The 26,573-nt window shown below is 41.2% G+C and overlaps 1 protein-coding gene and 1 long non-coding RNA gene across 3 annotated transcripts; one reads left to right on the forward strand and one right to left on the reverse strand.

Moving 5' to 3' along the window:
* Positions 1-4,549: 4,549 nt before the first annotated feature.
* On the reverse strand, positions 4,550-19,650 carry ZFAND5 (zinc finger AN1-type containing 5). Of its 2 annotated transcripts, none has more exons than XM_034967561.3 (6): positions 14,779-19,650; positions 10,707-10,866; positions 10,190-10,301; positions 9,500-9,603; positions 7,015-7,140; positions 4,550-6,193 (listed from the first exon to the last, which is right to left on the reverse strand). In XM_034967561.3, the coding sequence occupies exons 2-6, from the start codon at positions 10,855-10,857 to the stop codon at positions 6,045-6,047; spliced, it is 642 nt and encodes a 213-aa protein (XP_034823452.1). In that variant the 5' UTR covers positions 10,858-10,866; positions 14,779-19,650; the 3' UTR covers positions 4,550-6,044. The 2 variants fall into 2 exon arrangements, with proteins under 2 accessions (XP_034823452.1, XP_008973995.2); XM_008975747.4 differs by lacking the exon at positions 14,779-19,650 and adding an exon at positions 14,545-14,707.
* On the forward strand, positions 17,000-26,398 carry LOC129393081 (uncharacterized). The gene is made up of 2 exons (XR_008619705.2): positions 17,000-17,066; positions 25,910-26,398. It is a non-coding gene; the product is annotated as an uncharacterized LOC129393081 (long non-coding RNA).
* The last annotated feature ends 175 nt before the right edge of the window (positions 26,399-26,573 follow it).

Genomic DNA, 26,573 nt, shown 5'->3' on the forward strand with positions numbered 1-26,573 from the left:
AGATCAAATAAAGGTAAACCTATTCTGTTAATCTTCTCTCCTTTTACTTCACACCTTCACACCCTGAATCTTCACTAATGTAATCCTCTTAGTATTTTTTACTAGTTTTTCTTTTTTTTTCCACTTAGTATTTTTTACCAGTGTAATCTTCTTTGTATTGAGTCACATAATGGTTACATCTGTTTTTCCCTGAATGGACACCAGTTATAAGTGGGATGCTTGCTGTTACCATGGGTCCCAACTTATCAAGTAAAAACTGCTATCCTTTAATCCACTTTAAAAGCCTATCTTTCATTCAAAGACTCAAATAAAAGTGCCTATCACTCGAATGCTAAAGGACCATGCCTGAATATGAATGCATCACATTTTGATGGCTATAGATTGCACCCACTTCTAATAGGTGTCATCGCTTTATTTATCAGACCTCTGAAGTCTCAGGTTATTTTTGTCATCTGATATAATCTAGCCACTGATAAAACTGGTTATGCTACCCCAGATATGCAAAGCAATCTAATTTTCATGCCAACCAAATAAGCCACAGTATAACTAAAAACAACTTGTTTACGCATAGACAATTTTTGCAGGCATTTTTAAATATAACACAGATGCTAAAGGCTAATGGCTCGGATGGCAGATTATTCTTATTTAAATATTACAATTTTGGACTGTAGTTACTTTTACAATATCAATTAGTGTAAAACTTAACATTAGAAGCCAAATAATTTTAGTATGTGGATATTATTTATAAGACCTACTATGGGATAAATCTAGGGTAGGGGTTCCTCAGGAAACATGACCCTACTAAGGAAGAACTTTTCTCATTAGGGTGGACATGAAACCACAACACCAAGATGTGTAAGAGTTTTCTTTAGAGAAATGCTTGAGGTTCTATAATAGTAGACAAATACCACACAACAGAAAATCTAAATCGTATTTGTCAGCTGGTATTGTAGTTGCATGTATGAATACATTTTTAGTGATGGGAAGGGACAAGAGGGCAAGAGCATATTACATAGCAAGGACCAGCCAACATTTTAAATTTATTCTGGATTATATTCACAAGATCAGTCTGAAAAATTTACCCAGACACAAGTATTTAAGATGAGGTCATTAGGCTAATTTATTTGTATTTTTTTTCCTGGCTGATGCCTGAGCTCTGCAAGGTAAGTGCTTAATGTTATTTTGTTAATAGTTCTTGCACTTATCTAAAATTTAAGAATGTGTAACAAGGATTTCCTGTTAACTTCTGAGTTGACTGAAAAATTACCCCAATTCCTGAGCAGCTTTGGTTACATTATCAATATATACAGGCTGAGGTTCTGTGGTGTCAATAAAAATCATCATAAAAAATATATTCAACACAGATTAGCCAACCAGAAAATAATCTGTAACTTCTTTCATCTTGCTCTTAACTACTTAAGTATCCTTAGCAACATCCCTACCCATAATAAAAGGAAAGTGGCACTTAGCAGTTGCAGACAAAATGGAGTCTTACATTTATGGCACAAAACAAAACAAAAAAGTCTTACATTTATTAACTTTACTTCTATGGCTGTAACAGAAATACTCTGGAAGAAAACACAGAAACAGTCTTTGCTTTTATATAAATTTAAAACCAGCACTTGTGCATAGAAATAGCTATAAAATATTAAATGGCACTTTTGTATTCTGTTGTACGTTACCCTTTTTTTTTTTTTTTACATTTGCTACACAGTATTTATTCAATGACTGTATATTTAGTCACCACCTCAACCACTGCTAAGCTCTCTTCACGTCTATCTGTACCACAGTTTCCCATCTTAGACTGTGATGTCAACTGGCAAGGGCTGGCTGTTGGCCGATTCACCATGACTGACATGGTGCATGTTTACTTGTTTTTAAAGCAGATTGTACAAACAGGAGAAACAAACAGGGGAAACTATATTTCCAGTTTCTTTTTGTTAACAGCCTGTTGCCTCACCCATGCAAACTCTTCTAGCTAGTTTAAGGCTACATAATCTTATTGCTAATCAACCAGCAACCATACCTATCACTCTCCAAAATTATAAGTTAATACTTATGGACAAAAACCACTATTGAGAACTTTGCATTCAAACAGACAAGAGTCGGCCAGGCGCAGTGGCTCACACCTGTAATCCCAGCATTTTGGGAGGCCGGAGTGGGCGGATCATGAGGTCAGGAGATCGAGACCACCCTGGCTAACACGGTGAAACCCTCTCTGTACTAAAAATACAAAAACAAAACAAAAAACAAAAAACATTAGCCAGGTGTGGTGACGGGCGCCTGTAGTCCCAACTACTCCAGAGGCTGAGCCAGGAGGATGGCGTGAACCCGGGAGGTGGAACTTGCAGTGAGCTGAGACCATGCCATTTTACTCCAGCCTGGGCGACGGAGCCTCCGTCTCAAACAAACAAACAAAACAAAAACAGACAAGAGTCAAATCAAGTCTTTGTACATATTCAAATATTTACATGTGGAAAAGATTAAATAACCTTTCTAAATTATGAGTTACCTAAAATGTATGTGTGCCTTTGAAATGGAGGATATGGGACAGCTTGAGAGGCTTTGCTTCTCAGTGTGTATTGATAAATCCATGTGAATGTTATTACCAACCCCCAAAATACAATAATAGTATGCTTAACATCTTGCTATTATTAGATTATTTCCCCAATTTTAGTTATTTCCTAGCAACTTTATTTAATGCAGATCTCTTGCAAAGAAAGCCTTACGGAAAAGAATGATTCTAATGACTTTAAACTCCAAGTTTAAATAACAGATCCTTATCTTTTCACTATACAACTTGATGTAACCAATCTTGTTCTCAAAGTTTTCTTCCCAAGTTATGGAAACCATTATTCCAGAACATTAAGACAATAGCAAATACAATGTGCCAGGCACAGTTTTAAGTGTTGTCACCTTCACACTCCTGAAGGTGGTTGCTGTCTTCATTTAAGAGATGAAGCAGTCCAAAGTGGACCTAAAATAACTGCCCAAAATCATGGGCTGGTTCCAGGGTCCCTCATCTTAATCACTATGCCATAATGCTCAGAAACAGCTTTCCCTCGCAAACTAATTTTCCCCACGTTGTGGGAAGCCTACCTAGGATCAAACCTGAGGCTCTAGTTTTACAGATCAGGCACACTGAAGATGAGGTTTTCAAAAAGGACTCACCCATTTATACTGCGAATTCATGTGGTCACAGCCTAACAAAACTTCAGGTCGTGGGGGTATAAATATTTGTCTGCTTATGTAAGGGAAACATGGTATATTACTAAATTGCTTAATATCTGTACATTTCAAAGGACTTCATGGCCTTGCATTCAGGTTTGAATGCAAGAATTTGGGTAGAACTGAGTCCTCTCAGGTGCCTTACACACTGATTCCCTTTCTCCCCAGTCAATGGACAACCCTGACAAATCTTTGTTCTGATCTGGTTTAATGTTTCTTGTAAAACAAACAAAAAACAAAAAAACAAAAAAAAACTGATTGGCCGGGTGCAGTGCCTCACGCCTGTAATCCCAGCACTTTGGGAGGCCGAGGCGGGCAGATCACCTGAGGTCAGGAGTTCAAGACCAGCCTGACCAACATGGAGAAACTGTCTCTATTAAAAATACAAAAATTAGCTGGGCATGGTGGCGGGTGCCTGTGATCCCAGCTACTTAGGAGGCAGAGGCAGGAGAATCGCTTGAACCCAGGAGGCAGAGGTTGCAGTGAGCCAAGATTACGCCATTGCATTGCAGCCTGGCCAAACAAAAAACTATCTCTCTCTTGCTACTACTCAGACCTTCAGAGTGATGGAGTCCGAGGGCTCATCTTCTCTATACCACTCTGACTTCATTTTTAACTTGAAAAATTAAATTGCCCTTCTAAATCTTCAACTTCTAAATTTTCAACTCAATTGTGACTTTTCATATTCAGAGAAATACTACCCTATGTCAGTATAGGAACTTTGACATACATATGTACCTCCCTAACTTGAAGCAAAAGTAGCAGCATGCAAAGAACTGACAGATAAAACTAGGGTATTTCCACCCCAAACTCCATCACAGAGAAGCAACAGTTGCACTCTGGTATTCATTTACCCCAGGTAAAGTCAACATGTACCTGTCACCCCTTGTTCTTCATGATCTGGCATAAACGCTACAGAGACCAAGTCCATGGGTGCATCTCTGTATTAGAGCCAAACCCAAAACAGAAATAAAACAGAACTCTTTTTGTAAACTAAGTCATACCTACTTTCTTCTTCAGAATTATCATAAAACATCATCTTTTACAACATGGAGAAGCGGGGTAGGCCATAATTGTTCAAATTTCATCTTTCTCCTCAAAATTTAAAATTGTTTTAATCCCAAAGGTGCCTATTGAATTCTTCAAAAATAAACTGCCTATCAGGTATCATACCTGCAAATGCTTCTAATATCGATTATCACTTGTACAAGTTCAGCGATGGCGAAGGAAAAAAAATTATATAGCCATGTAAAGTAACATTTTCTAATTTTCCCCCTTTAGGACTCCAACTATGGCTTAAAAACCCAATGAACAAGTGAAGTTTCCCTCTGTACATGGCTTTTATTATTTACATAATACAATATAGCATCAATGCTGAATAGCATGATTATGTGCAATACATAAATATGAACTATCTGTACACATCTGCAGGTCTAACTCAGAACTAAGGTACATAAAATTGAAAGCAAAACTGAATGCTTTAAGAATAAAAGTAAAAACTAGGACTGAACACTGCAATAAATCAGAAGTAGTGCCTCGTGTACATACTTAACTATTTACAGATGAAAACAGGCATTACCACAACACTAACTATACTCATTTATATATAAAAAACACAAGTTTCATACATCACAAAAAACCTTCCATTATAACACAGAAGTGATTATTACCAGACAAGCATCAGTGAAGTATACTGCCTTTTCTAGTTGTTATTGTACAATGCTGTAGATAATGCAGCCCATGCAATACACCCAAGAACACTAGAGTCCTACACCCAAGTACAATATGATAAAGCAGCCCTCTGCAAGTGGTGCTGGATACCACTAAGAAGTCTACTGCAGCCATGTTGGTTATGATTTTCCATGCAGAAGGGTACAGTTACATTAAGAACTGAAGTCTTTTAAAAAGCTTTAAACATTCTTTCTTGAACCAAAACATTCGACAAAAGATGCACATGAAAAATTATTCAGATACCTTTGCAACTTAAAATTCAGATGCATGTTATTCAATAGAGCTGCTGTATGTGAAAACCAAACGTAGAGTTTAAATTTCTTCTTGTAAACAAATTAATCCTAGTGCAGTTCTGTGCTACACATTTTTAGCAATGAGTAATGCAGACATCTTCTGGTGCAGGCCAGTACAATAAGCTTCAAAGGTTATCTCAAGACCCTGTTGTTGGCTTGATGGTTTTACTTATAACCAGTTTCGATGTTTACCTTTCACAGAATGTCTTATTTGACAGCTTTAGATGACCAATTTAACCAGGCTTATATATGGCGCCAAATACTGGTTTCACGGGAAAGAAGGTCTGATCCTCTTTATGAGCATTTCTTCCTGCTTCCAAAGAATATGTTGTGAAATTAAAGAGGGTGAAGTTTAACTATGGTAGAAGTAGACTGCCAGTCCTTTTCTGGTGTACCATTTTAAAAAAATACAGGCACGTAACACTAGCCAAAGATTATACCTTGATTACATTCCCAAAAGGCAGATATGCTGCAAACATGCAGAGATTTCATTTATTTTGTTTGGCACATGGGAACTACATTTTGTTCCTATTATCTGTGTGTTTCACTTTGCTGTGCAGATTTTCATCCAATTTTTTTCAGGGGAGGGCATATACATTTGTAGGGCTGTATCTATCCAATTCTGCCTGTAACAAACACCCAAACATCCTAAAATATCAATTATAAGACAGACAAGTGTAAAGTAAAACTCTGGAGAACATCAAAGAAAAATGGCCATGCATCTGCTCTTTAATGTTTTCCTACGATATATTAAAATAAAAACAAAGTTTCAGTCTCTTCACAAGAAGTAATTTATATTCTCTGAATTTTTTCAGCCACAACAACTGGATTCTCTTTTCTGATTTTTGCTGCAGCTTCTGCTTTGTAATCATACGGACAGTTGTGCTTGTCAGAGTAACGGTGAAGTCCACAAAACAAATTTCCACATCGGCAGTCAAACCCTGTACAAACGAAGAAGTAGAGTCATTTGAGAACTTGAGGCAATTAAAAGAGAAAAAAGCCTTAGTCACTATAGAAAAGGAACCAGATTTTCATTGCTTTGTAACATAAAAGACAGTGAACTCTTTTCTTCCACTTCCTGGTGATAAGACACAGTCAACTCTTATAGAGTCTATCACGTTAACCTGGAAAAGGAACTTTTAACTTCCTTTGACATGGTGAGAAATTCAAATAACTATGTTCAGTCTTTCCTTGCAAGGGCAATAGCGAAGTGTTTGGTAAGCCAAACCACGTGGAGAAAACAAAATGGGATATCTGCCAGCTAATTTCTACCAGATGCTCTCCCTCTATCGACTCCTGTAGATGCAAAGTAGGATAAAATTTACACAGGCTCTGGAGTTAGGCTAACCTGGATTCAAAACACAGTCCTACCATATCTTAAGTAATGCTTCCTCAAGTGAAAACAACCATCAAGGTCTGAGATTTGAAGAAGACAAGAAAAAAAGTACCAAGAACATTCCCTGCATAGCTCAAAGTAGGTGGTGCTGTTAGTTCAGTAACATTTTCCCTAGGTATACAAAAACTTTTTATCAATCTAATAAAATAAGAGGGCCTGAGTTAATAGTTTTATATGATTAGGAGACAAATGGAAGTAAAACCCAACTTCTTTCCACCCCAATACCACCTCCCCCACGTTTCCTAGACTACAGCTAGTCAGTCTTTTTTTTTTTATGTGTAAGACCAACTAGTCTCTTAGGGAGTGACCAAAAGCTCCCTGTTAACTGCAGAAGTAAAACATACATTGTCTTGTGTTTTTTAATACCTGTAAGACCAACTTTCTTTCTGCACATGAAACATCTGTTTTTCTTTGGTTTGGGCAATTCAGGAGCTTTTTCTTCACTCTGAGAAGTACTGGGCTGAGAAACTGATGGACTGGGCTGAGTGACAACTGAAAAGGACAAAAACACAAATTTATCAAGCATTCACTGGCTAACATTTTTAAGTCAAAAAAGGAAGTATTTAAGAGAAACAGGAAGATGCCTGATAAAAATGTTTGTTAAGTATTCCTTGAAAATACAAGCTTTAAACAGAGTCTTCCATTTTAACAACAGAACTTGATTCAAATCTGAGAAATTCCTGCCAATCACCATACTACTTGCTTCTCTAATTTTGTAAAATGATCGCTTCACTCAAGAAATTCCTTTAAAACACTGGTAACAGCCAGTACTAAAAACAAAATCCTAATTCTGTTTTAAAGAGCTGGGAGATGTTAATCATATGCTCAGTTTTTCCACGTTATAATTTCCTAAATGCAAACTTTTCAATCAGGGCAGTTCAAATTCATTACATCGCAGTAAATAAAAGTAGCCAACTTTGATTTTATGCTTATAGGAAAAAAAATCCTGTAGATATAAAAACAGCAAATTTTGACAAATAAAACCCAAACCATTTATCCCTAAATCAACGTCAGATCCAAAAATTCCAAAACAATCATTTTACCATTTTCACAGGTGCACTAAACATCATAGGAAGACTTGAAAGGTTTTTTTAAAGCTTGGTTTTAAAAACAGATCGGCAAACAGTCTTTAGAAACTACTTGAGAAGTATTGATTTTAAACTATTAAGGATTCCACAGGCAGAACAAGAATCTTATCTAAAATGGGCATCCACTATCGACAGAGATAGCATCTACAAACAGTCCCACCGTTTCTCCACCTAAAAAGGCTTTAAGTTTCAGTGTACACATGGCATCAATAACATTTCTCACAATGAACAAAAAATACATTACTGTACTAAAGCCCACACTGCCACTAGTTCTTTAACGCAAAAATAACAAAATTTACATCTACTTACATATAATTCAACTATACCTGAAACACTATAAACTCAGGTTTTAATATTAATCCAAATGTAACAATAGCAAATTTATGTATGCAATGCTGAAATTACTGCCCAAATATGCCAGCACCAATGCTATTAGCATATAGACAAGCTCCTACAACAAGCTGATTGATTTAATGGCAATTTTCTCTAAAACTCTGCCCAAATTTATAATTCAATTGCATGAGCAATGAATCTACTGGGAGAAATAGCCTAATATTAGACTAAACGAACAATATTCCACCTACTGCTACTGTGACAACATTAATGTTTATCCTGATGTCATGAGGATAAAGAATAATCTAGGGGAATAGTTGTATGGGGTAGAGGGAGGGTGTCAGCCATTTCTTTGGCCACATCTGAAAAATGAACTACGGCTCCTGAGACAAGAGAAGGGGGAATAAGAAAATGACACAGAAAAGGCAAATAGCAGTGAATCACGGAATGCCTACTAAGTAATAATAAATGCAGACTAGCTCTAACCCAAGACTGTTCTTCCAAGGTCAGAGTAATTTTGTATTTAAAAACCAAAACCAAAACCAAAAACCCAAACAAAGGCATCACGGGCAAACTAATGTGGTCAGTTTAAGGATGGAGCTCATTTCAAAATGCCAAATATAGATTCACCTGCCAAACTTGAGAATTTGGCCTTAACTTTGTAAGATTAATACAATAAACAAACTTGACGCTGTTATCAAAAGCCAGCCTCCAAAGCAGACTGTATAACCACTGACAGTATTTTTTCACAACAGAAGTTTTATATTGCATTTAATCAGCACTCTGCCAAAAAAGAACAAATTGATCAAATAAGCTACGTGCACTATATAAAGCACAGAAATCTTTTTGTTCTAGGGCCTAGTACAGGTAATTCAAGTCAGTCTTCTTGCACCATCAGGGCACTTGTGGTTGTGCTATATAAGCAAAGTTTCCAAAGTCACCATATCTCATGAAAACCAAAATGCCTTTCCACACTGAGTTTCAAACTCCCACAAAATATATGATAGGAATATTGTACTTCAAATAAGTTCTAGTTTTCAAATATGTTGTTCTACTTAAAAGTTTTCTACAACATTGACAATATCAAAACTAAAGTTACTGCTTTTGGTTATAAAATTATTCTTTATACCCTTGAAATTTAACTTCATCAAGTTTTTAACACATCCAATCTCCAGATTACAGACTTTGCCCATTATGCACAAGGGTAGTGCAGGGGATGAGCAGAGAAGAAACTGAGAATATGACTATTTTACACTTCAAGATACTCATACTCTTCAAGATACTTTTAAAGATAGTAGTTCTTTGCTTGGCCTATATTTTATGGCTCTCCCTCCTCTTTGGTCCTTCAATGGGAAGGAAAGAATCCCCCCACCAGCCATTTCTTGCACTATCAAGTTCAGAACTGAACAAGTATTAAATGAAAAACATACCTGGCTCTGACACCTCTGTTTTCGGGGTAGTTATTTTGTCCTCTCTTGAAATGCTCATTTCTGTCATTTGCTGAGTTACAGGCAAGGCAGCCACAGGCACATTTCTATTTGAGTTCAAGCAAACAATTTTTAAAGGTGTTAAGGGTACTTCTTGAGACAATGAATAAGTTGTCAGTTCAACTTTAAATTATATATTTCCAAAATGAGCAAATGGAGCTAGATAATCTAAAGTTTAAAAAAAATATTGGATGCCCAGCATAAATGGTTGAGAAAAAAGTTTGATAAATGGCTCATGAACTCGAGGCTGCATTTTGTATAGGTTACCATATTCTACAACCAGCTAGGGATTTTTAGCTGTGCCTGTAACTTGTTTAAGGGCAAAAGGGCAGCTCTGCCAAAACACCTTGTTTGGCCCAATAATATTCTACAGTCTCACTCGACAATCCCTAAACCTCAATTACAAAGAAATAAAAAAGCACAGCATTTCCAACACAGTATCCTTGAGGGGGTTAGGGAGTCAGGTGTAAGTAACACACATCTTTACTCAATGACTTAAGAGTCGTGTATTAAAAGACACTGAAATCCTCGATTGCAAAGCCAAGGGCATCTATTAACTTATTATTGGACCAGTACAGACATCTTGATTTCCTCTTTGTAATATCATAAAAACTCTGAAACGTTCAATCTTACCTTGATTTTTCAGATGTGCTGCCAGCAGCACCTTCACAGTTGTTTAAGCTAGTGTCTGCTCTCTGTACAGATGCAGAATCTGAGGTAGGACTGTTGGAACCACTAGCTGTCCCTATTTAAAAAAAGGATTTGTAAGGAACCAATGAACACTACAAAAACTCACTTAGTATCAAGACGTAGTAATAAATACTTGCATTTAATTAGGTTAGTGATATAAGCATTCACTGTGCTGTAATCCTACACTTGAGTATCCAAACAAAAAATATTAAAAAGTCAATCCAATGAACACAAGTGTGAAACAAAATAACCCCAAAAAAGAAAACTGAAAAGCTAGAAGATGCTTGTAGATAGTCATTCATTCCTGATCAGTCATGTCAAGCACTTGGGCTGTTGCTTGAATTTCAAGCTCTTGTCAGGTGTTCTCTCCATGTGCTTTCAGCATTCTCAGCCCCAATTCTTGGTTCTGTATTTCTGTCCACCAGTTCTTCAAATGTGTTTTTCCTTGGAAATAACTTACCCATTGGGCTCATTCTGCCACTATTTTGCTGCCTCTGAAGATGTTCTTTGTAGCAAACTGAACACATTCCATTTGTCCTAGGATTTCCATAAAAGCCACATCCTGTGCTACACAGCATGGGCCCCGGGGTCTGGTTAGTCTCCTGAGCCATATTTTTCTGCTACAGACGAAACGAAATTTCAGAAATTAGTGTTATCACCAAAATATAGTCTAATATAATCATTGGTATACCGTTGTAATTTCTACGCAAGTTTTAACAAAAGCCCAAATTCTGTTAATCATTAAAAAGGGTGGGCAGAGATAATTATCAATATTTTGTTGCCTTTATAAAAGCAAACTGTTTTAGGACCAAAAAAAAACCCCAAAAAAATTTTTATCAATTATTAGGGTATTTTTACCTATCACTATTCTTGGTTTCAATTTATGAAAAGGTCTGTTAGCTCTCAGGGTTATGTTTTAATCAATTTGGGAAACTGGTATCTTTAAGTAACTTTTCACTCTGCTGCACTACAGGCAGACCATTTCAAATGTTTTTACTTAATTGGCTAATCACAATTATCACTGACTCTTGATATTTATAGGTGGTTCTTTAAACTGGATGAATAAAGTTTTCTTAGAACACCTGTACATATCTGGGCTTCATCAGTAATTTGACAAATCTGCTGAGGCAGAGCATCTGTAATTTTTAATGCTGAAACATCTTCACATAAGGCTGAAAAGAGAACTGGTAGCCCTTCCTGCTACCCTGGCACCAACAAGTAAATCTCTAAGAATTTAGGGTCAGCTGGTTTACGAAACTCCTTTTACGTTCTCCATTTGAAGTTTCAGAGTATGTCAAAGCCAGTGCCTAGGAACCTGCAATACACAAATTATGAACCAGATTTCTCAGCCAAAGGCACTATTAATTTTAACAAGTGCTTGTCTTCCTCATACCAGAAAATAATAAAACCGTTCCAAGCTCAAATTCAATATATTAAAGTCAATATATATACATAACCTTTAGTAATGGTTAATATCCAATGCTGGGTTACCAGAAAAAGCTTTACATAGCAAGCATTTGTTTGCAAGGAAGATTTGCTTTTCTAAAAGTCTTGTTAAAACGCTGTGCTAAATTATTAATAAGTTTTCCTCTGGATGAGAAAATACATATTCAAGAAAAATTATTTTAAAATAAAGTTGTGGAGGGTTTTCATGTCATCTTAAACATGTATAAGCATATGTACAAAAAGCATATTTGAGAGCATTTGCTTAAAGGAAAATTTGTGTGCTGTAACTTGTGGTCAGTCATTTTTTCCAACTACATACTAGAATACACTTTTTAGTGAGTTATTAAAAAACGATGTTTTAACAAGTATTAACTACCAAAATTAGAAGATGGGAGAAGGGGACTAACCAATTTTGACCTGGCCAGACCCCTGGTAATTATTCCCCAAAACATTTTATCTTCCCTTTTGTAAGTAAAAGTGCACCATACAAATATTAAGACAATCTAGCTTGTGTGGAGTGACCAAGATCCACAACTTACTTTGAACAACAGTATTAATTTAGTTGACACTGTCTCTTTAAATATTAACTGGAATTTAGCTGACTCATTTTGGAGCAGGGTAGTGTAAACATTTCAACATCACTTAGGAAGTTTATTAATAAACACTTTCAGCTGGGTTTTTAAATGAGCATAATAGGAGCAAAAAATGCTTTCAAATGATAAAGATGTATGTATTTGCATGCCCACCACGCACAAAGTATGTGTGAATGTTTGCCCTATGCATGAAATTTGGGTAACTCCTTAAAACCAGTTTAAGTATGCTAGCTTACATTTTCTACACTGAGGCCCAGTCTCATGTGACATTGGCTTTAAAGTTTAAGGCCAAGCGATCAACATACCTAAGTAATTTTAGTTAATCTGATTCTTAAAATCTTTGTTTTAGATAAAATGGAGGATACTCCATCTAAAGATTTCACACACAGAGAGATAACAAAGTATTCCAACTTTGCTTCAGAGAACATGTCTACCTTCATTTCATTATAAATAACTTTCAACTGCGAGACACACAAGAGGTACCAGGACATGAGTCTTCTACATGGGTTCCCATCTTTTAGATTTTTTTCCCCTAGAAAGCCAGCTTTTAAATGCCATCACATGTGCACAGCTTGCTTTAATATTTCTCAGAAGCTCAGATCACATGGGAGGGCGCTTCAGCCTGTCACAAGGCTGCAATGTGACAAGCTGAGCTGGATGGAGGCTCTCACATAAAGCCTAGTCAACAGGGGCCTCTGAAATCAGCTTCTATTTATATCTCAAAGCCTGCCAACTCCTACACAACCCCAAGAACTAAGGATGCAGCGTTCATATATCTAACATAAGAAAACAAAAAAAGGGCTGCTAGTTTTTTCCTTATGTAGGAAAAACTACAGAACAATCTCAATCTAGAAGATGAAAGCATAGTCACTCAAAGCTAAAATGGTCAAGGTTGTTGATAAAAAACTAAGCACAGTGGAGACAGCGTAAAAAAGAATCCTCATTTAGTGAGGATTTAGGGGATGAAGTGGGGGATGTGTGTTCCCATTAGGTACTGAATTCCCCTTGTATTTTAGAAAAAAATACCATTACTATTTATTGCCTTTAAAGTAATTAGCAACTTGAGCATGCACGTGTCAGCTCTATCAGATATAGCTAGAATGCAGATTTTATAAAGTTTATGGCTTCCTCTAACTTACAGCTTAAAAAAACACCCGAGTGTAACTGAACAATTATCCAATTCCAATTCTGAACAAAGAGCTTTTACACCTATGGAATACAGTTCTTCCAGGTGCACATGATGTGATGAGATGGCATGAATTCCCACTCACCTGGGAATGGAGACCTGAGTTCAAGTCTCTAGTCTGCCACTAAGTCAGTGACCTTGGGCAAGTCCTTACTTTCCACATTTCAGTTCCCTCTTTGCCAAATGGAGTAGAATTGACTTTTAAAGGCTCCTTTTCAGGGCCCGCGAGATAGAAAACAGGAGACAACTACAAAGAATCCTTAATTTTTTAGGGGGGGTGTGGGGAAACATTTTAAAAAAAACTTCAAAGATAAAATTGCAATATTTTCACCAATTGAGTTCTGAAAGCCTACTCTTTAAAAAAAATCCTAAAAATAAGGAATAAAATACATTCGTTTATGTTTTTAGAAGTCTGTATCTAAATCCTAGGTTTAAGAACGGGGATGTGCGACCTATATGTTCCTTTATCTTGGTATCTCCTTAGATGCTATCCCTTAGGAGACATTCAATCAATAAAGATAATCCGACCCTTCCCCGAAAACACAACTCCACGGAGTGCGTGGAAAGCGAGCAAAAAATTTCACATTCATCAGCCTAAATGCACCAAACAAAGGAGAAGGTGCTCCATTTCCTCCATGAAAACGGATCTCAGGGTAAAAACGCAGCGACGTCGAGAAGCCCAAAAGACGACGCCGAGAACCCCCGGCCCCATGTTCCAGTGGATTTTGGAACAAGTTCGGGTCCCACTGATCCCCCATCCCCCTCCAAGCAAAGGCCTCACTCAGTAAAGCTCAACAGGGCCCTCTCCGAAAACCACTGAGTCATGCAGAACAGCAGCTCAGCAGGCCCGGCCAGCCCTTCGCCTGCAGGCCCCACGCGGATCCCCGACCCCCGACCCCGAACGGCTCCTCTTAGGGGAGAGCTAGGGGGGGCTGCAACGGGCAGGGGGCGCGGCCGCCGCCTCGGCCTCTTTGTTTCTCTGGGTCGTGGTGCCCACGCCGGGCGCCGCCGCGGAGGCGAGCGGCCTAGAGGCCGGCCCCGCAGAGGCGGCACGCCGTGCATTGTTTCCCGACCGTGCTGTGGAGCGAGCCAGGGACGCCGGGAGCCAGGTCTCGGGCCACGACGACAGGATGACGCCTCCGTCTTTGTGCTTCCTGGGCTGGCGGGCGGGCTCCCCTCCCCCGGACGCCGCCATCCGCGGCCTGCTCCGGCTTCGCCATTGGCCCGCGGCGCCCCGGTCCCTTCACTCCCGCCCCCGGCCCGGCAACAAGGAGCCCGGTTCCCACCCCCAGCCCCGTATCACTCACCCTGCGGGGTCCCAAATGCGAAAGCCGGGTTCGCGCGCGAAGCCGGCACGATGAGGCCGGGCCGAGGCCTCCGGGAAGGCTGAGCCGGGCGCCCTGGTGCCGCCGCCGCGGGCCGGGAGCGGGTCGGAGCCGCAGGCGGAGGTGGCGCCGCCGCCGCCGCGGGGTCTTCCTTTGTTCCTGCAGCAGCGCCGAGCGTGGCCGGGACACGCCGGAGCTCGGGAAGTGGGAGGAGGGAAGCGAGGGGGGGCCGAGGAGGAGGTGGAGGGAGGACCGGAGGCCGCAGCGGCTAACGCTGCTCGAGGCGCTCGCCCGTCGTCGCCTCACGCCTCCACAGGCCGCAGGTTGGGCGGACGAGGAGGGCGAGCGGACCGCGCGCCGCGAGGCCTGGGGCCGTAAGGGCCCGCTGATGGCGCTCTTCGCCGCTCCTGCCACCGCCGGGGAAGCTGCGCGGCTCCCGGGAGCGAGCGAGCCCGCGTAGGAGATGCACACAGCTCCGCGTCCCGACCGACTAACGCGCTCGCCGCCCGGCGCCCGGGCTGTGAGGGAAAAGAGGGGGAGGGGGCGGGACCCGTGCGTCAGCGAAAACCCCGACGGCGGCGGCGGCGGGGAGCGCGGTGACGTCGCGGGCCCGAGGCCACGCCCCCGGTGCCCTGTCAGTAGGTCCGGGAGGCGGGGCCGAGACGGGTTGCTGTGCCTTCTCGCGGAGCCCAGCCACTGGCCTGGCAGTCGGCCCCTAGGGTGGAGCTGGGAAGAGCGAGTCCTGTGGAGGATGCGTTTCTATTTTTAACCCAATTGTCCGCCCTCAGCCTCCCTCCTTCGGATTTTCTCATTCAAACCCGTTTTTCGCCATCCTAGTTCTCACGCTTTGTCTCCAGCCCTGGGCAGACATTCCCTCCCCCAAGAATCGTAAGGATTCACCCCCAGAAAAGGAAAAGAATTGCCTTATGGCTTCGAGGTCTTTTCTGTTTATGAAACCTCCTCACTCCCCACACCCATTTTGAGCTCCGAAGTCCAGCCCGAGCGTGGCCCTGACGCAGCTGGCGGCGTGCGTTCGCTCGCCCAAGGTCACGGGTGGTTGTGGGGAGTGAGGAAACGCGCGGCCGCCCAGGGCTGCCAATGCCCCGGCGGCGCTGTTCTGAACAAACTGTTTTGGCCAGCCTGTGAAATCCCTGGAAACTGACGATTCCAGCAAAGCGTCGTGAACTGGGAAAGCACCAAATGTTCTACTCAAAAGCCGCGAAGGGACAAAACAAGCTAGACCCGAGGCCCAGATGAAGCGGGAGGAGGAGGCTTGCGAGAGGAAGTTCAAGGGGGTAGGTACTAGGCGGGCAGTTCAGGCACGAGGCACAGGTCCCCCATGGGTGAAAGGATGACTTTACCCCGAACACTGGGAACCTTTTCAGAGCACAAACAAAAAATATTTTCAACTGACCGCTCCAAGTGAATTTCAGTTCAACTCAAAATAACAAAATTACTAAGTCGGAAAGGACTTCTGAAATTTTCTAGTAAACAACGGTCTAACGAATACATAGAAATGATGTTTAGGGTTTATATTAGCCACATATAGAATGGAGAAGAGGTCCCTTCAGTGTTTCTCAAAGTTGGTAATCAGAAAAAAAATCACCTGGGGTGATTAAAGATTCCTACGCATCTCCCCTGGATATGGTTTTTGTTGTTTCGGGGTGGGAGCGGGGGTTGGGGGGAGGCCCATATTGCGCTTCAGGTGGTCCTTATTTATAATCTGTATTTGGGGGAATGCTATACTGATAGCTTGAGCCAACACTGCCAAATCAAACAGTTCTCCGCCACAGTTAGCAAAGTACTTGGAGCATAACAACCTTTTGTTTTGTTTTTAACAAATTCGGGTTTATTACTGTGATCAATTAATGTATTAGAGATTTAAGTAGTTTGGGTCACTGGTCCCACGACCACTGCAATTTATTTCCTTAAATTAGTAGATGAATTAGTAAAAAAAAAAAAAAAAAAAAATAGCTACCATTTACAGGCCATTTTCAGTGCCAACTATTTTCCATTTAGGGTCTCATTTTATCCTCACAGCAATTCACTGAGATAGGTACTATTATCATGTCCCTTTCTACAGATAAAGAAACAATGACTAAAGAGGCTTGCCCAGGGCACTGAAGGGCAGGGAGGCAATGGAGGTGATTATTATTGAGAACAAAAATAACTTGAATTTTAACTTGAATTTTTTCTCTCTCTAGAATTGGAGTTATAGTGAGTGAAACAAGATAATTCCTGAAGAAGCATACTTTGAAAAAAGTCTAAGGGTAATGAGGCAAGCTCATTATTGAATAGCGTATTCCATAATATTATGTCACCTTCTGATAATTCATCTTCTCTATCACCCATTTATAATTTTCTCTGAGACTGTTTCAACCAAGAATGTTGCATGTATTGGACCTAAACATACCAAGATTCCTTTTTAGCAGCTATTTTCTAGTGGTTCTCAAAGTGTGGTCTCCAGACTACCTGGGAACTTATTAGAAATACAGATTCTCAGGCCCCAGCACCAAACCTGTGGAGTCACAAACTGGGGGTTAGCACAGCCGTCTGTGGCTTAATAAGTCCTCCAGGTGATTCTGATGCATACACAAGTTTGAAAACTATTGACTTAACCCTACCATGGCATCAGGTGACCCCTCTTTTTTTCAGATGGCTCACACCATGTGAAAGGGAAAAGTTAAAAAAAAAAAGTCTCATATTACTGGTGTAACAGATTAAGGGATATACTTCTAAGAAGGTTTTTGTTTTATTTTTGTTTTCTTATATTTTAAATTTTCACTTGCACTCCAAAGACAAACTGAATTGTTAAACACAGAATATATAAGAGAATGCTTCTAATATAACATGCCAAAGGGCTTTGCTCTATAGTCATTAGGAAAGGTCAACTTTGGCCTGAAACCAACCTCTGTAAAAAAGATAATGAGTAGCCAGTTGTGGTGGCTCACGCCTGTAATCCCAGCACTTTGGGAGGCCATGGGGGGTGGATCATGAGGTCAAGAGATTGAAACCGTCCTGACCAACATGGTGAAACCCTGTCTCTACTAAAAAATATACAAAAATTAGCTGGGCATGTTGGTGCGTGCCTGTAGTCCCAGCTACTCGGGAGACTGAGGGAGGAGAATCACTTGAACCCAGGAGACAGAGGTTGCAGTGAGCAGAGATTATGCCACTGCGCTCTAGCCTGGTGACAAAATGAGATTCCGTCTCAAAAACAAAACAAACAAACAAACAAAAAAAACAGATAATGAGCAAAGTTGGTCAAAGTGCTCAAAATGTGATATTGGTTAGGTGTGGTGGCTCACGCCTATAATCTCAGCACTTTGGGAGGTGGAGGCAGATGGATTACCTGAGGTCAGGAATTGGAGACCAGCCTGGTCAACATGGCCAAACCCTGTCTCTACTAAAAATACAAAAATTAGCTAGGCGAGTGGCAGGTGCCTGTAGTCCCAGCTACTCGGGAGACTGAGGCAGGAGAATCACTTGAGCTGGGGAGGTGGAGGTTGCAGTGAGCCGAGATTGTGCCACTGCGCTCCAGCCTGGGATAACAGAGTGAGACTCTGTCTCAAAAAATAAAAAAGTTTTGCACATTTGCTACTTTCCAGGCACTTACTTAACTTGGTGCTGGGATATACATTCATGTAAAAAAAAAGATGTTACCCTGTTCTCATGGATCTTACTGTCATTTGGGGAGAAAGATATTATCATATAATATATAATTATGAACTGGTAAATATTTTGAAAGAAAAGCACAGAATGCTACGGGAGCATATAACCAATCATAATGGATCTTGAAAACTCACCCAGGTCTGACTTCCAACCATCCCCATGGCCAAAGGAGCCAGGCTTATTTCCTTAAAGTAGGTAACCTGGTAGTCTGCTTAAGAACTCAAGTAAAGTCATTGCAGTTTCTCTTACACTTTTCTTTGTAAACTAGGCCTGGAAAGGGGATTGATGATGGGAGAAGAGCAAATGTAATTAAATTTCTTAGAAAGTGAAAACTGACATCCCTTAAAAACAGCAATATAAGTTATTAGTCCACTGTAAAATGTAAAAGACCTGAAGTTATTTTATCTTGACATATAACTTCCTATTATGGAGACAAGAATTGCTGCTATGACATTATTATAATACTTGGTCATAAGTAACTATTCATTTTCTGTCTGTGCTTGAGTAGAACATGGTGAAGCACAAAGCCTTTTCTAGGGTCTTAAAAACTTCAGAGTGGCCGGGTGTGGTGGCTCATGCCTGTAATCCCAGCACTTTGGGAGGCTGAGGCGGGATGATCACCTGAGGTCAGGAGTTTGAGACCAGCCTGACCAACATGGTGAAACCCTGTCTCTACTAAAAATACAAAATTAGTCGGGTGTGGTGGCGGGTGCCTGTAATCCCGGCTACTCCGGAGGCTGAGGCAGGAGAATTGCTTGAACCCGGGAGGTGGAGGTGGCGGTCAGCCGAGATCACGCCATTGCTCTCCAGCCTGGGTAACAAGAGCGAAACTACTTCTCAAAAACAAAAAGCAAGCAAACAAACAAACAAAAAACCCCACACACAAAAAGCACAAAACTTTGATGTGTCACTGGACTTTCACATAGTGCCCTTCCTCCATTTCGTTCCTAGCCCCTTCCCAGGTTTCAAAGATCAAGGTAAAGGACTGTTTTATAGAAGTATTTTCAAAATAATTGGCTAAAAGGATTACAGTATTGTATTTAGAGCAAATCCACTAATTTAAAAATTAAGGCTGGGCGCCGTGGCTCATGCCTGTAATCCCAGCAGTTTGGGAGGCCAAGATGGGCGGATCAGGAGGTTAGGAGATCGAGACCATCCTGGCTAACACGGTGAAACCCTGTCTGTACTAAAAATATAAAAAATTAGCCGGGCTTGTTGGCGGGTGCCTGTAGTCCCAGCTACTCTGGAGGCTGAGGCAGGAGAATCGCTTGAACCTGGGAGGTGGAGGTTGCAGTGAGCTGAGATTATGCCACTGCATTCCAGCCTAGGCAACAGGCAAGACTCTGTCTCAAAAAAAATTAAAAATAAATAAATAAGAAATTGATAAAGCAAATTGCAATTTCATTATTATATAGACCTTTTGGTAAATTAAAATTCTTAATTATTTTCTCTGAAAATAACTTGATCAAAGAATCTTCAAATAAAAGACATAGATATCTTACCAGATTAGAGAAGACTTTCTGACACAATCTAGATACTATCAACGTAGCATTAAACAATTTTTGAGACTATTTGAAAAACTAAAAGCTTTTATTGTTTTTAATTTTCTTATTATTTTTTTTGAGATGGAGTTTCTCTCTCGTCGCCCAGGCTGGAACCTCCACCTCGCAGGTTCAAGCGATTCTCCTGCCTCAGCCTCCCTAGTAGCTGGGATAATAGGCTCCCGCCACCACCCCCAGCTAGTTTTTGTGTTTTTAGTAGAGAACAAAAACTGGCAGTCTGGTCTTGAATTCCTGACTTCAGGTGATCCGCCCACCTCGGCCTCCCAAAGTTCTGGGATTAAAGGCGTGAGCCATCGAGCTGGGCCTGCCTAATCGTTTATGTAAATCAAGAACTTAGGTTGAAGGAAACTGATGATTTACTATGTATATATATTTTGTTGTAAACACCATTTAAGAAACAAAATATTTTGGTCTCAACTCTTAAGAAATTTTTTTTATCGAACAAGCTAAGTGTGGGTTGTTAATCTCAGTAGTTAGCTCTGGGATTGTCTCAGAAACAATACTTTGGGGCTGGGTGAGGTGATTCACGCCTGTAATCCCCGCACTTTGGGAGGCAGGAGGATCATCTGAGATCAGGAGTTCGAGACCAACCTGGCCAACATGGCGGATCACCTGAGGCAGGTGATAACCTGAGGTCAGGAGTTCAAGACCAGCCTGGCCAACATGGTGAAACCTCATCTGTACTAAAAATACAAAAATTAAGGCTGGGCGTGGTGGCTCACACCTGTAATCACCCCATTTTGGGAGGCTGAGGTGGGTGGATCACCTGAGGTTAGGAGTTCAAGACCAGCCTGGCCAACATGGTGAAACCCCGTCTCTACTAAAAATACAAAAATTAGCCAGGCATGGTGGCGGGTGCCTGTAATCCCAGCTACTTGGGAGGCTGAGGCAGGAGAATCACCTGGGAGATGGATGTTGCAGTGAGCCGAGATCGTGCCACTGCACTCCAGCCTGGGCGACAGAGTGAGACTCCCTCTCAGAAAAAAAAAAAGAAAAAAAATTAGCTGGGCATGGTGGTGTGTGGCTGTAATCCCAGCTACTCCGGAGGCTGAGGCATGAGAATCGTTTGAACCCAGGAGGCGGAGGTTGCAATGAGCTGAGATTGTGCCACTGCACTCCAGTCTGGGTGACAGAGCAAGACTCCCTCTCAAAAAAAGAAGAAAAGAAAAGAAAAAAAAGAAAAAGAAAAGAAAAGAAAAAGAAACAATACTTTGGAGCATATCATAACCTGGGTTCACGGGTGGTGGGGTTGGCCAGGAAGACAGGAATGGTGTCAGTGATTCAGTTAGAGCCCAGCAACTGTGCTGTTATAAAGCTTAGGCAGGAGGCAATTGTTCCTAAGGCCCTATTAGTCAGCAGAAAAAAAGCTAGAAACAATTAGGGAGGTCAGGATTCAGATAGAAGACTAGCATGAGAAAAGTGGGTAGGGTGGGCCTCTGTCCTGGAGCAATCTAAGTTCTAGGCAGAGAGCCAAGGCAGGTATCTTAAGTTTGTGTAATGTTTTTCCACCTACAATGTATATTCAAATGTATTAATTTGATAATTCTCACAACAGCCTATTGAGATAACTCTTATCTCTCCTTTTGCTGGAGGAGTTGACTGACTGAGGCTCAGGGCAAAGTTATATATCCTGTCCATTGTCATATATCTAGTGAGAGTACAACCTTCTGTTCTTTGGCACAGTGTTTGTTGCCTCTTCAGGATCACTTCCCCCTTTAAATTTATTTCATAATTATATTTACCATTAGAATGTTAACTTTTTTTTTTTTCTGAGAGGGAGTCTCACTTTGTCACCCAAGCTGGAGTACAGTGGCACGATCTCGGCTCACTGCAACTTCTGCCTCCCAGCTCAAGCAGTCCTCCCACCTTATCCTCCGGAGTAGCTGGGACCACAGACACGTGCCCAGTTAATTATTTGTATTTTTGGTAGAGATGGGTTTCACCATGTTGCCCAGGCTGGTCTCAAACTCCTGAGCTCAAGCAATCTGCCTGCTTTGGCAGATGGATTACAGGTGTGAACCATGGCGCGAAGCCTGGAAAGTTAACCATTCTTTTTTTTTTTTTTTCTGAGACAGAGTCTTACTCTGTTGCCCAGGCTGGAGTGCAGTGCCATGATCTTAGCTCACTGCAACCTCTGCCTCCTGGGTTCAAGAGATTCTCCTGCCTCAGCTTCCCAAGTAGCTAGGACTACAGGCACATGCCACCATGCCCAGCTAATTTTTTTGTATTTTTAGTCGAGATGGGATTTCACCATGTTAGCCAGGATGGTCTCGATCTCCTGACCTCATGATCTGCCCGCCTTGGCCTCCCAAAGTGCTGGGATTACAGGCATGAGCCACCGCACCCGGCCATACCATTCTTGTCTTGTGTATCACTCACCTCACCCAGCAGTCTCTAACAGGCAACTTCTGTCTCTTTTGCTAGCTCCAGCTTATCTGTCCATCTCCTAAATGTTGGCATTTTTTAGGTCTAGGTCCCGGGCACTCTTTGTTTTTTCACTGCTCATACTCTCTCAGAGCGACTTTACCCACCTTCATAGATTCAAATGAAGTACTCAAAGGAATGAGTATCTGTACTCATTCCTTGGCTTATAAATTGTTTATTTATGAATTTTTCACTTACAAAGATATAGCTATTTGTATTTATTTATTTTGAGACAGAGTCTCACTCTGTCACTCAGGCTGGAGTGCAGTGGCATGATCTCGGCTCACTGCAACCAGCCTCCTCGTTCTGGACTCAAGAGATTCTCACGCCTCAGCCTCCCCAGTAGCTGGGATTATAGGCATGTACCACCATGCTTGGCTAACTTTTGTATTTTTAATAAAGACAGGTTTCACTGTGTTGGCCAGGCTAGTCTCAAACTCTCTGGCCTCAAGTTGTCCACGTGCCTGAGTCTCCCAAAGTGCTGGGATTACAGGCATGAGCCACCACACCCAGCTGACAAAGATATATCCATTTTTAAAATTTTACTTACAAACATTTTTCAACTTAATCCAGAAAACTCTTCTTTTTTTTTTTGTTTGTCTTTGCATACTGAAGTTATGCTCTGTCATTGGAAGAGAAATTTATAGCTAACCACTACTATTGTTAGGTAGTGAATAAGTGGGAGTAGTGAATAAATATCTAGAAATAGATATGAATTTATATTTATTCCATGTGGATCAATGGCTCTAGAATGAACAAGATAAAGTTTGAACCTGGGAATTTCAGAGCCAGTATTTCAGATACTGGTATATGACTGATTTAAGTTGTTTTTGTATTATAACTTACAACATCATGACCAACTCTAAATGTGAAGCATATAAATATGTAAGGGAAAATTCTTTTTGTTGAAAAGTTAAAAGTGATAAACTGAAGCAGGACAAATAAATAAAAACATTAGCTTCACCAAAGAAGATATACAGATGACAAATAAGCATATAAAAAGATGCTTCACATAGGCCGGGCATGGTGGCTCACGCCTGTAATCCCAGCACTTTGGGAGGCCGAGGCGGGAAGATCACGAGGTCAGAAGATCGAGACCATCCTGGCTGACACAGTGAAACCCCGTCTCCACTAAAAAACACAAAATTAGCCGGGCATGGTGGCGGGCGCCTGTAGTCCCAGCTACTTCGGAGGCTGAGGCAGGAGAATGGCATGAACCCAGGAGGTGGAGCTTGCAGTGAGCCGAGATCGTGCCACTGCACTCCAGCCTGGGTGACAGAGCGAGACTCCGTCTCAAAAAAAAAAAAAAAAAAGATGCTTCACATTATATGTCATCAGGGAAATGCAAATTAAAGCAACAATGAGATACCACTATGTACCTATTAGAATGGCCAAAATCCAGAAAACAAACAACACCAAATGCTGGTGAGGATGCAAAGCAACAGAGACTCTTATTCGTTGTTGGGACTACAAAATGGTACAGTCACTTCGGAAGGCAGTTTGATGATTTTTTATGAAGTTAAACATACTCTTACCATATGATCCAGCAGTCACACTCCTTGGTATTTACTCAAAGGAGCTGAAGACATGTCCACAAAAAAACCTGCACACAGATATTCATAGCAGCTTTATTCGTAATTGCCAAAACTTGAAAGCAACCAAGATACCCTTCAGTAGGTGAATGGAGAAATAAACTGTGGTACATCCAGATAATAGAATATTATTCAGTGCTAAAATAAACGTGTTATTAAGCCATGAAAAGACATGGAAAACTTGAATGGATATTACTAAGTGAAAGAAGCCAGTCTGAGGTCCGGGCACGGTGGCTCACGCCTGTAATCCCAGCACTTTGGGAGGCCGAGGTGGGCAGATCACGAGGTCAAGAGATTGAGACTGTCCTGGGCAACATGGTGAAACGTCATCTCTACTAAAAATACAGAAATTAGCTGGACGTGGTTGGCGCACGCCTGTAGTCCCAGCTACTTGGGAGGTTGAGGGAGTAGAATCGCTTGAACCGGGGAGACAGAGGTTGCAGTGAGCCGAGATCACACCACCGCACTCCAGCCTGGCAACAGAGTGAGACTCTGTCTCAAAAAAACAAAGAAGAAGCCAGTCTAAAAAGTACGTACTATTAATTTCAACTATATGACATCCTGAAAAAGGCAAAACTATGGGAACAGTAGAAAGATCAAGTGGTTGCCAGGGGATAGAGGGGAAAGAGGGAGGAATATGCAGAACACAGAGGATTTTTATAATAGAGAAACTACTCTGTGTGATACTATAATGGTGGCTACATGTCATGATCAATTTATCCAAACCCACAGAACCTACAACACCAAGAGTGAACCCTACTTTAAACTAAGGACTTCGAATGATAATAATGGGTCAATGTAGGTTCATCAGTTGTAACAAACATACCACTCTATGGGATGTTGATAATCGGGAAGGCCATGCATGTGTGGAGGCAGGTGTATATGGGAAATCTCTGTACCTTTCTCTCAATTTTGCTGTGAACCTAAAATGGCTCTTAAAAATAAAGTCTATTATTAAAAATAAAGAAGTAAGTGGGATCCCTCAAATTCAGACAAGCTTTGATTGTCACCCCAAAAATTAAAAAACAATTAGGTCTGTTAAGTGCTTGGATAATATAAAATTGAAAAAGAATAAGAGATTGTTAGGTTTTTGTGTTTTTTTTTTGTTTTTTTTTCTAGACAGAGTCTCACTTTGTCACCCAGGCTGGAATGCAATGGCGAGATTTTTTTTTTTTTTTTTCCAGACAGAGTCTCACTTTGTCACCCAGGTTGGAATGCAGTGGTGAGATCTCGGCTCACCACAACCTCTGCCTCCTGGCTTCAAGCGAGTCTCCTGCCTCAGCCTCCCGAGTAGCTGGGATTACAGGTGTGCACCACCACACCCAGCTAATTTTTGTATTTTTAGTAGAGACAGGGTTTCACTATGTTGGCCAGGCTGATCTTGAACTCCTGACTTAATGATCCACCTGCCTCGGCCTCACAAAGTGCTGGGATTACAGGTGTGAGCCATCACGCCTGGCCTGTTAGGTCTTAGTAATACTATCGCTGAACTGTGTCTAAGGCTAAGCCTAAATTGTTGGGATTTCCTGAAGCTTTTGATGCTGGAGAGAATGCTTCCTTGAACTTCCTAATTATATAGCAGAAGGTGATGTCTTTGAAGCCTTCACGAAGGCAATTGAGGGAGTCCAGCGAACTAAAGAGTAGAGTTCAATGGGCATCACAGAAGATTTCAGATTCGAGAATATTAGTCTTAGGTTATGGGATAGATTGCAGCTGTAGACTATTGAGGTACTTGATAATGGCACAGAGGAACTTCAGAATAACTTCAGTATCCGTCATTATCGTCTTTGAAGAAAACTGATCTTTTTGGGGAAACAAATTCCCTGAAATCCAATGCTCTCTTGTACTTTTTATTGGATATAGAAGGATGGTCCATATCAGTCTCCTCCAGCTTTCCCCAAGATCAGAGAAGCAGAGAAGATTTCTTTGTTGCTTCCTGTGGAGACCTGAAGACCACCCTGTGCAGTGGGTCTGATAGAAGGAGGCACTGACACCCCAGGTGCACTTGCAGCTTCTCTTCTAGTCCAGTTCCTTCCTTTCAGAAAGACTTCTCTTTCTCCATCCTTTTCTGGCTAAGAGGTTTAGAAGCTAAGAGATTGAGCAGCCTTCAGGATGAAAGAATGAAATAAAGGATTCCTCCATGTTGGTCAGGCTGGTCTCAAACCCCATCTCTACTAAAAATACAAAATTAGCTGGGCATGGTGGCTCATGCCTGTAATCCCAGCTACTCGGGAGACTGAGGCAGGAGAATCACTTGAACCCGGGAGGCAGAGGTTGCGGTGAGCCGAGATTGCACCATTGCACTCCAGCCTGGGCAACAAGAGCAAAACTCCTCAAAAAAATAAATAATTACATACATAAATAAATAAAGGATTCCTGCAATAGGAGTTAGATGCAACTGGATGACTTCTAAAGTCCCTGGCAATTATAAGACTGTGATTTCTGGCCAGGCACAGTGGCTCACGCCTGTTATCCCAGTACTTTGGGAGGCTGAGGCAGGCGGATCACGAGGTGAGGAGTTCAAGAC

The sequence above is a fragment of the Pan paniscus genome, chromosome 11 (genome assembly GCF_029289425.2).
Source record: "Pan paniscus chromosome 11, NHGRI_mPanPan1-v2.0_pri, whole genome shotgun sequence".
NCBI lineage: Eukaryota > Metazoa > Chordata > Mammalia > Primates > Hominidae > Pan > Pan paniscus.